The sequence below is a fragment of the Abramis brama genome (assembly GCF_963993115.1).
Source record: "Abramis brama genome assembly, chromosome: 8".
Taxonomy (NCBI): domain Eukaryota; kingdom Metazoa; phylum Chordata; class Actinopteri; order Cypriniformes; family Leuciscidae; genus Abramis; species Abramis brama.
The window spans coordinates 20,483,304-20,492,058 of NC_139970.1; the positions used below are offsets into that span (position 1 = coordinate 20,483,304).

Sequence of the window (8,755 nt, forward strand, 5' to 3'; positions counted from 1 at the left end):
TCATAATGAAGGTGAAATCCTCCAAATTCACTCTGATGATGTGTGAACTCCTCAGCTTCTTACAGTAGAAATCATTTTGGGCTGACATGAACAGAAACAGACATACAGTATAGGGTCACCAAATCTGATAAGGCTATTTTAAAGGTCACCGAATTCTGTTACCCTCCTCTATTTCACTCATAATGAAGGTGAAATCCTCCAAATTCACTCTGATGATGTGTGAACTCCTCAGCTTCTTACAGTAGAAATCATTTTGGGCTGACATGAACAGAAACAGACATACAGTATAGGGTCACCAAATCTGATAAGGCTATTTTAAAGGTCACCGAATTCTGTTACCCTCCTCTATTTCACTCATAATGAAGGTGAAATCCTCCAAATTCACTCTGATGATGTGTGAACTCCTCAGCTTCTTACAGTAGAAATCATTTTGGGCTGGCATGAACAGAAACAGACATACAGTATAGGGTCACCAAATCTGATAAGGCTATTTTAAAGGTCACCGAATTCTGTTACCCTCCTCTATTTCACTCATAATGAAGGTGAAATCAAATGAACAGCAGACAGTCAAGTAAATTAGTAATTTAGAGATAGGTTGCAGACAGTAACACTTAACTCTTAACTTTTATCTCATTTGCAGGTGATGAAAAAGCACACCGATGAGATGGGGAACTTCGGTCCAAGGGTATGTGTAGCAGGAAAAAGGTGAGCATGCAGGTAAGTAGTAATGGCGCTTTTCCACTACACAGTACCAGCTCGCCTCGGTTCGGCTCGGCTCGACTCGACTCGGCTTTGTTTGGTTTTCCACTGTGTAAAAGTTGTACCTGTACCTGCTTCCAGGTACTTTTTTTCGTACCACCTCCGGCGAGGTTCTAAGCGGGCTGAGGCGATACTAAAATGTGACGTGAAAACACGGCAGACTGCTGATTGGTCAGAGAGAATCGTCACTATTCACTGTGTCATCATTGCACGCGCCAGACGCAGTATCCTGAATAAAAAACAGCAAAAACAAAAACAAAAACACAGCATACACTCGATTTCCTCCATTGTCCTGTGTGTGTGGGTAGCGGGTCTGTCTCGCGCGTCTCGCATAAAAGATTAAGTCACGGCAGTTTCCTGCGGCGTCGCTATGACGACCAGGTACTATTGTGGAGGTACTATCTGCAATGGAAAACTGAGCGAAAAGCGAGCCGAGCCGAGCTGAGTCGAGGCGAGGCGAGGCGAGCTGGAACTGGTAATGGAAAAGCGCCATAAGAGTCAGGCAAGGGCGTTATCATGTGGAGATGAGACTGGACAACGAGTTAGTGTGGCTAGTGAGTGTATGTAGGGTAAGTAATCAAATGGCGACTGGTTAGAGTTCGGGCGATTGTGAGTAGATAGGTGGAGTTGAAGCTGGTGCTGAAGGCGTGTTGGTGGAATCCATGACAGAACACCAGAACACCTCCACGGGCAGGTCCAGATCACTGGGCACAGCGGTGAGGACGGCCTCTGCCCCGAGGTGCTGGGCATTCTGAATGGGCAGCGTGGAATTCTGTGAAAAGAGTAGGATCAAGTATATCATCCCGTGGTACCCAGGATCGTTCCTCACGGCCATATCTTTCCCAGTCTTTACCAGTGAGTACTCTAATCACCCTCTTCGCCAGCACTAGGGCCTGTGGAGGAAGGGAGAAGAGATGCATGGTGAGGTTTAAGCAGTGGTAGGTAAGGTTTAAGGAAGGTAGGAGCAATCTTATATTGAGGAGGTAGGTTTAAACAATATGTGATGTCATTGATTTGCCACTGAATGGTGAATGGTCCAATCAATCGGGACTGAGCTTGCTGGAAGGCAGCCGGGGACGGATGTCCCTGGTAGAGAGCCAGACCTTCCCCCCTGGATGGAAAGTGGCCTCTACTTGCATTGCCCTTATGTCTCTGTACTGCCCTATGAAGGTGTCCTACACCCTCTCACTCTCCTCGGTCAACTGCAGGTGTTGATGTCGGAAGGAGGTAAGTGTGTGACGAAAACAATGCTAAGGTGAGACATGGGTCTATTGGGAATGGGTAATGGTTGCAGCTTGTCTTCTGGAAGGTATCTCAGAGTTCTGGAAACAGCGCATGTGGAACAGCCTCAGACCAAGCGCTGTCCTTAATGGCAATGACTTTCCCCTGAATCATCTGAACAGCAGATTCATCAATAATGTAACCGAGGAATTGGATGAAGGGACAATGGAATTCGCACTTTTCAAATTTCAGGTAAAGATGGTGTTCCCTGAGTAGTTGAGGACCTGCAGTGTTCAGCCAGATTCCAAAAATAGATGAGAATTTCATCATTGTAATGAATAACGAATTTCTGGAGCATGTCTCGGAACACCTCATCCATGAAAGCCTGAAACACAGTAGGTGAGTTAGCCAGCCCGTTCTGCATAATCCGGTACTCATAGTGGCCTGACGGTGTTAAGAAGGCGGTCTTCCGTTCAAAACCAATCCATTCCTTCCCTTCCTTTCCTAAATTCAATTGATTGACTTTCAGTAGATAAAATGCATTAAATTCATTACAGTTTTATAAAGTTTAAAATGGTCTAATTTAAGTCTAATCAGTTTACAAAGAAATCTGTGTTCTCCAAAATACCTTCTTTTTTAAATATAATTATTAATGATAATGAAAACATATTTGTCAACCTGACTGATATGATTGAATGTATTTTAATGTAGTATTTATCTATTTTATCATAGCACATGGAATAGACACTTCATAAATCGTTTAATATTTAAAAAAAGATGTGGCCATTGTACAATCATATCCTCTTTTTTATCATATATCTATATTTGTGTAAGGCTTCTCTTTATATTTTATTTATTTATTTTTTTAGAGTTCTTGCCAAGCTGGTCGAGGATAAGCCCAATACCTGGGACCAATATTTGGATGCAGCTATGTTTGGGCTACGGACAAAGAAACAGCTGACAACACAGTTCTCCCCATTTTATTTGATGTTTGGGAGAGAAGCACGCTACCCATCCGAGGTCCCAGAACAATATCAGGTGATTTTGTGTAAATATTCTGGATTACATGATTGTATTACATAATTATGTAGTATAGATAAATGATTTATTAATCAAATTTGTTCACAGGTTGATGCTTCCTTCGAAAATGACAACAATGACGAAGTGGTGGCCATCGACATTGAACGGCATAAAAAAATTATGGACATTGTTCAAGAAAATGTTGAAAAAACACACTATAGAACGAGGAGAAGGCTATCACAAAAGGACAACAGCCAAAGCCTTTCGGTGGGAGCCATGGTGTGGAGGAAGAATGTCCGCAGTGAACAGCGGAAAGGAGGAAAACTCGATCCAGAATATTTTGGTCCCTTTATGGTGACCAAAATAGAAGGGAAATGTATTGATCTTGTGGATTCGGAGGGTCGCACCACACACAAGGTCAACATTGACCATCTCAAACACCATCATGAGGAGACCCCAAGAATACCACACAATTTGAGGAAGCAACAACCAGCTGCTCACTCCTCCCCTCCTCCAGCTGCTCACTCCTCCCCTCCTCCAGCTGCTCACTCCTCCCCTCCTCCAGCTGCTCACTCCTCCCCTCCTCCAGCTGCTCACTCCTCCCCTCCTCCAGCTGCTCACTCCTCCCCTCCTCCAGCTGCTCACTCCTCTCCTCCTCCAGCTGCTCACTCCTCCCCTCCTCCAGCTGCTCACTCCTCTCCTCCTCCAGCTGCTCACTCCTCCCCTCCTCCAGCTGCTCACTCCTCCCCTCCTCCAGCTGCTCACTCCTCCCCTCCTCCAGCTGCTCACGCCTCTCCTCCTCCAGCTGCTCACTCCTCCCCTCCTCCAGCTGCTCACTCCTCCCCTCCTCCAGCTGCTCACTCCTCTCCTCCTCCAGCTGTTCACTCCTCTCCTCCTCCAGCTGCTCACTCCTCCCCTCCTCCAGCTGCTCACTCCTCCCCTCCTCCAGCTGCTCACTCCTCCCCTCCTCCAGCTGCTCACTCCTCCCCTCCTCCAGCTGTTCACGCCTCTCCTCCTCCAGCTGCTCACTCCTCCCCTCCTCCAGCTGCTCACTCCTCCCCTCCTCCAGCTGCTCACTCCTCCCCTCCTCCAGCTGCTCACGCCTCTCCTCCTCCAGCTGCTCACTCCTCCCCTCCTCCAGCTGCTCACGCCTCTCCTCCTCCAGCTGCTCACTCCTCCCCTCCTCCAGCTGCTCACTCCTCCCCTCCTCCAGCTGCTCACTCCTCTCCTCCTCCAGCTGTTCACTCCTCTCCTCCTCCAGCTGCTCACTCCTCCCCTCCTCCAGCTGCTCACTCCTCCCCTCCTCCAGCTGCTCACTCCTCCCCTCCTCCAGCTGCTCACTCCTCCCCTCCTCCAGCTGTTCACTCCTCTCCTCCTCCAGCTGCTCACTCCTCCCCTCCTCCAGCTGCTCACTCCTCCCCTCCTCCAGCTGCTCACTCCTCCCCTCCTCCAGCTGTTCACGCCTCTCCTCCTCCAGCTGCTCACTCCTCCCCTCCTCCAGCTGCTCACTCCTCCCCTCCTCCAGCTGCTCACTCCTCCCCTCCTCCAGCTGCTCACTCCTCTCCTCCTCCAGCTGTTCACTCCTCTCCTCCTCCAGCTGCTCACTCCTCCCCTCCTCCAGCTGCTCACTCCTCCCCTCCTCCAGCTGCTCACTCCTCCCCTCCTCCAGCTGTTCACTCCTCTCCTCCTCCAGCTGCTCACTCCTCCCCTCCTCCAGCTGCTCACTCCTCCCCTCCTCCAGCTGCTCACTCCTCCCCTCCTCCAGCTGTTCACGCCTCTCCTCCTCCAGCTGCTCACTCCTCCCCTCCTCCAGCTGCTCACTCCTCCCCTCCTCCAGCTGTTCACGCCTCTCCTCCTCCAGCTGCTCACTCCTCCCCTCCTCCAGCTGCTCACTCCTCCCCTCCTCCAGCTGCTCACTCCTCTCCTTCATCTGCTGACTCCTCTCCTCTTCCAGCTTTTCTCTCTTCTCCTCAGCCATCTGTTCCATCTTCTCCTCTTCCAGCTGCTCACTTCTCTCCTTCATCTGCTGACTCCTCTCCTCTTCCAGCTTTTCTCTCTTCTCCTCCGCCATCTGTTCCATCTTCTCCTCTTCCAGCTGCTCACTTCTCTCCTTCATCTGCTGACTCCTCTCCTCCTCCACCTGTTTTCTCTTCTCCTCCTCCACCTGTTCTCTCCTCTCCTCCACCACCTGTTCTCTCTTCTCCTCCTCCACCTGTTCTCTCCTCTCCTCCTCCACCTGTTTTCTCCCCTACTTCAGCTGCAGTCTTGTCTCCTCTACCAGCTGAACAATCATGTTCTGATGTTCTGAATCATAAAAAATGTACGTAAATTTGATAAACAAACTACATTTCCTACATTTTTATTTAATAATAAACTGTTGTTTTAGTTAACATTGTACTTAATTTAATGTTTGATATATATTTTTGTTTACATTCAAAGATGTATTTCATATATTAAAAATAACTAATGCTGTTGTGCAATACATTATAGTTATTTCAATTACTATTTTTACCTCATACATAGGCATAAGGGATGCCTGGGGAGGCAAAAACGCACATGTTCTGCTGTCGCGAATGGGGCCCTACAAAATATTTTACTGGGACATTTTGAGGACAGCCCCAAATGGAGAGCTTGAAAGCGAGGTAAGCTTAATTGAATGACTGGCTTGTCTACTTGGATTGTATATAATTTATCCAAGGTAATGCTACATACTTTTACTCATTTATCTGTCTCACAGGTAATAAATGCATACATAGCCCAGGCAGTCAAAAAAAACAACCAAATAAGAGATGAAAAGGCTCTTCAAATTGACTCCTTTGAAATGACCAGAATATGGGAGAGAAAAAACTCACGACTGAAAGTATGTACAGGAAAATCTTTTTTGTAGGGCCTTAAGTGGATTGTAATTTAATAGAATTTATTAACTGATTTTGTAAATAATTATTATCTGTTTTAGTGTGATCCAATAAAATATAAAGTGATTTTGGGAGCTGTCCATGAGCCGGGTCACTGGATGTTGGCTGTAAGTACCTTGCTCTGTGCATTGCTGACATTTGTTGAGAGCCAAAATATTACCAATAGCTGTTATATTGATACTATATAATAATATATTGTAATATAATAATCTACAGGCAATCTTTCCGGCTGAAAAAAGGAGCCTTGTGCTGGATCCCCTGGGGAATGATGCATTCAAAATAAAACAGTGTTTGGAGTCCACAAGGTAATTGTTGTGTCCATATATGCAAGTTGTTCCCTTTTAATTATATAACTAAAATATGTGTAAATATGTTGCCATAATTTTACCTTTGTCTTGCCTTTTCAGGGCCTTTGTCAGAAAACGAGGCTGCAATGTTTCAAAGTGGACAGCCAGCACAGCTCCACACAGTGCACAATTGGATGGAACGTCATGTGGGGTATTTGTTCTGAAAGTAAGGTTTTTTTTTTATCATACTGTGTCCACTTTATTATACTGGTGTCTACATCATTATAGCAGTAAAGTATTTTAAAACAATAGTATGCTGGTTTATATAGTACTTATGTATTTATTTACTATGCACTAACAAATCAGTTATAAGCATGTGTCATATTAGTATGCAGAGAAAATTCTGGCAGGGGAGCCTCTGACATTTGCAAACAAGGCGTCAGCAGTGAACAACTTTAGGAAAAAGATCGCCATGACCCTGCTGGATGAGAGTGGTATGTTTGTTTAATTATGTACTTTTGATTAATAATTAATCTTCTGAGCGGCTGCACAATAGAAGTGCACAAAATATCACTTATAGGTCTTTAATTCAAGAACTCTCAATACAAAAAAATGTGAAAATTCAGAACAAGTAGTATAAATAAACAGGAGATTATAACTGAGACAACAGGTGAATGGGATAACTAATCAGACACAATGGGAAAACTGGATCAAAAGACAGGCACTAAACTAAAACAAAATAAAACAACCATAACACCAGTCAAATTTAGAGCTGAACACATCAATGACAGCTTTTACTGTAACTTGTGGTGGCAAATGACCATGGTATAAGGAGGAAAATCCAAGGTTAGCTGTTCATTAAACTCCTCTGAGCCTCTCCTCTCCTCTGTGGTGCAATAAAATAGTTTAATGAGCGAGTGGATTATCCCTTACATACAATGTGTTATTTAAACAAATAGCAAGTTAAATTTCTTTTCAATGGTTACCAGATGACCTTACTGATTTGTGCCGCCATTGTGGGGAGAATAATGTGGAGGAGAAGGGCAAGACAACACCTTGGGTAAGAAGCTATTTTTTAAATAAAGAAATCCAACATAGGGCTCTGATCATTCTGGGCATGGCCTGTCTTTGCTAGAGTAGGAAATATATGCATCACGGGTATATGTAACTCATATTCACCCTGAAAATGATAATTATTATCTTTGTTGATACAGATCCAGTGTGATGTCTGTGCCCGTTGGTTCCACATGAAATGTGTTGGGGAGCCCGACCCCAAGAAATCCTATTGCTGTGCAGCATGCATTTAAAATATATTTGCTTTTCTTTTCTTTTTTTTTTCTTTTTTTTTTTGCTTAGTTCGTCAAATTTGTTAATAGTTAATGTTTGAAATCAATGTTTTTAATGTTTTAGGAGGTTAACAGAATTCGGTGACCATTAAAATAGCCTTATCAGATTTGGTGACCCTATACTGTATGTCTGTTTCTGTTCATGCCAGCCCAAAATGATTTCTACTGTAAGAAGCTGAGGAGTTCACACATCATCAGAGTGAATTTGGAGGATTTCACCTTCATTATGAGTGAAATAGAGGAGGGTAACAGAATTCGGTGACCTTTAAAATAGCCTTATCAGATTTGGTGACCCTATACTGTCTGTCTGTTTCTGTTCATGCCAGCCCAAAATGATTTCTACTGTAAGAAGCTGAGGAGTTCACACATCATCAGAGTGAATTTGGAGGATTTCACCTTCATTATGAGTGAAATAGAGGAGGGTAACAGAATTCGGTGACCTTTAAAATAGCCTTATCAGATTTGGTGACCCTATACTGTATGTCTGTTTCTGTTCATGCCAGCCCAAAATGATTTCTACTGTAAGAAGCTGAGGAGTTCACACATCATCAGAGTGAATTTGGAGGATTTCACCTTCATTATGAGTGAAATAGAGGAGGGTAACAGAATTCGGTGACCTTTAAAATAGCCTTATCAGATTTGGTGACCCTATACTGTATGTCTGTTTCTGTTCATGCCAGCCCAAAATGATTTCTACTGTAAGAAGCTGAGGAGTTCACACATCATCAGAGTGAATTTAGAGGGTAATAGTGTGAAATAGAGGAGGGTAACACAATTTGGTGACCTTTAAAATAGCCTTATCACATTGTACACATTGTAGTACCCGCCCACACCGCCATACATGTCTTTCATTGACTACTGGTTCCGCAAATCAAAAATATCTCTTATAAAATAATATCCAATTATGATTATTATGATTAATATCCTCTGAGAAAAAACTTTTCCTAAACGTGCACGGACGTCAGGGCGGTTCTCTTCTCGCGTGAGAAGAGAACATAAACATTAAACATTAATGAACACGGAAACACACGAAGTCGGGCTACTCTGGAAAAAACACACACACTGAGCTCAATCTGGGCAAGCAAATGATCATTTATTGTGTAAATAACCATCATTTCTAAACAAACGTTTCATAAATACCTCACCTTTGGCTTATAGTCAGAAGTTACGCTGTTTGCGTAGATCACGCAGCACAGTAACAACCGCG

The 8,755-nt window shown here is 44.3% G+C and overlaps 1 protein-coding gene across 1 annotated transcript; it reads left to right on the forward strand.

The window, feature by feature from the left end:
- The first annotated feature begins 553 nt into the window (after positions 1-553).
- LOC311087852 (uncharacterized protein) lies at positions 554-7,965 on the forward strand. The gene is made up of 14 exons (XM_084121322.1): positions 554-2,379; positions 2,850-3,018; positions 3,109-3,735; positions 3,902-4,239; positions 4,382-4,575; positions 4,694-5,320; positions 5,524-5,642; positions 5,738-5,860; positions 5,957-6,022; positions 6,132-6,220; positions 6,323-6,428; positions 6,591-6,696; positions 7,192-7,262; positions 7,417-7,965. The coding sequence occupies exons 1-14, from the start codon at positions 2,315-2,317 to the stop codon at positions 7,507-7,509; spliced, it is 2,793 nt and encodes a 930-aa protein (XP_083977448.1). The 5' UTR covers positions 554-2,314; the 3' UTR covers positions 7,510-7,965.
- The last annotated feature ends 790 nt before the right edge of the window (positions 7,966-8,755 follow it).

Excerpts from the sequence above, each read along its gene's own strand:
- LOC311087852 (XM_084121322.1), top strand. The coding sequence starts at position 2,315 with ATGAATAACGAATTTCTGGAGCATGTCTCGGAACACCTCATCCATGAA. Across the intron at positions 3,736-3,901 it reads ACTCCTCCCCTCCTCCAGCT|CTGCTCACTCCTCCCCTCCT; the intron begins GCTCACTCCTCC and ends CTCCTCCTCCAG. Across the intron at positions 4,240-4,381 it reads ACTCCTCTCCTCCTCCAGCT|CTGCTCACTCCTCCCCTCCT; the intron begins GTTCACTCCTCT and ends CTCCTCCTCCAG.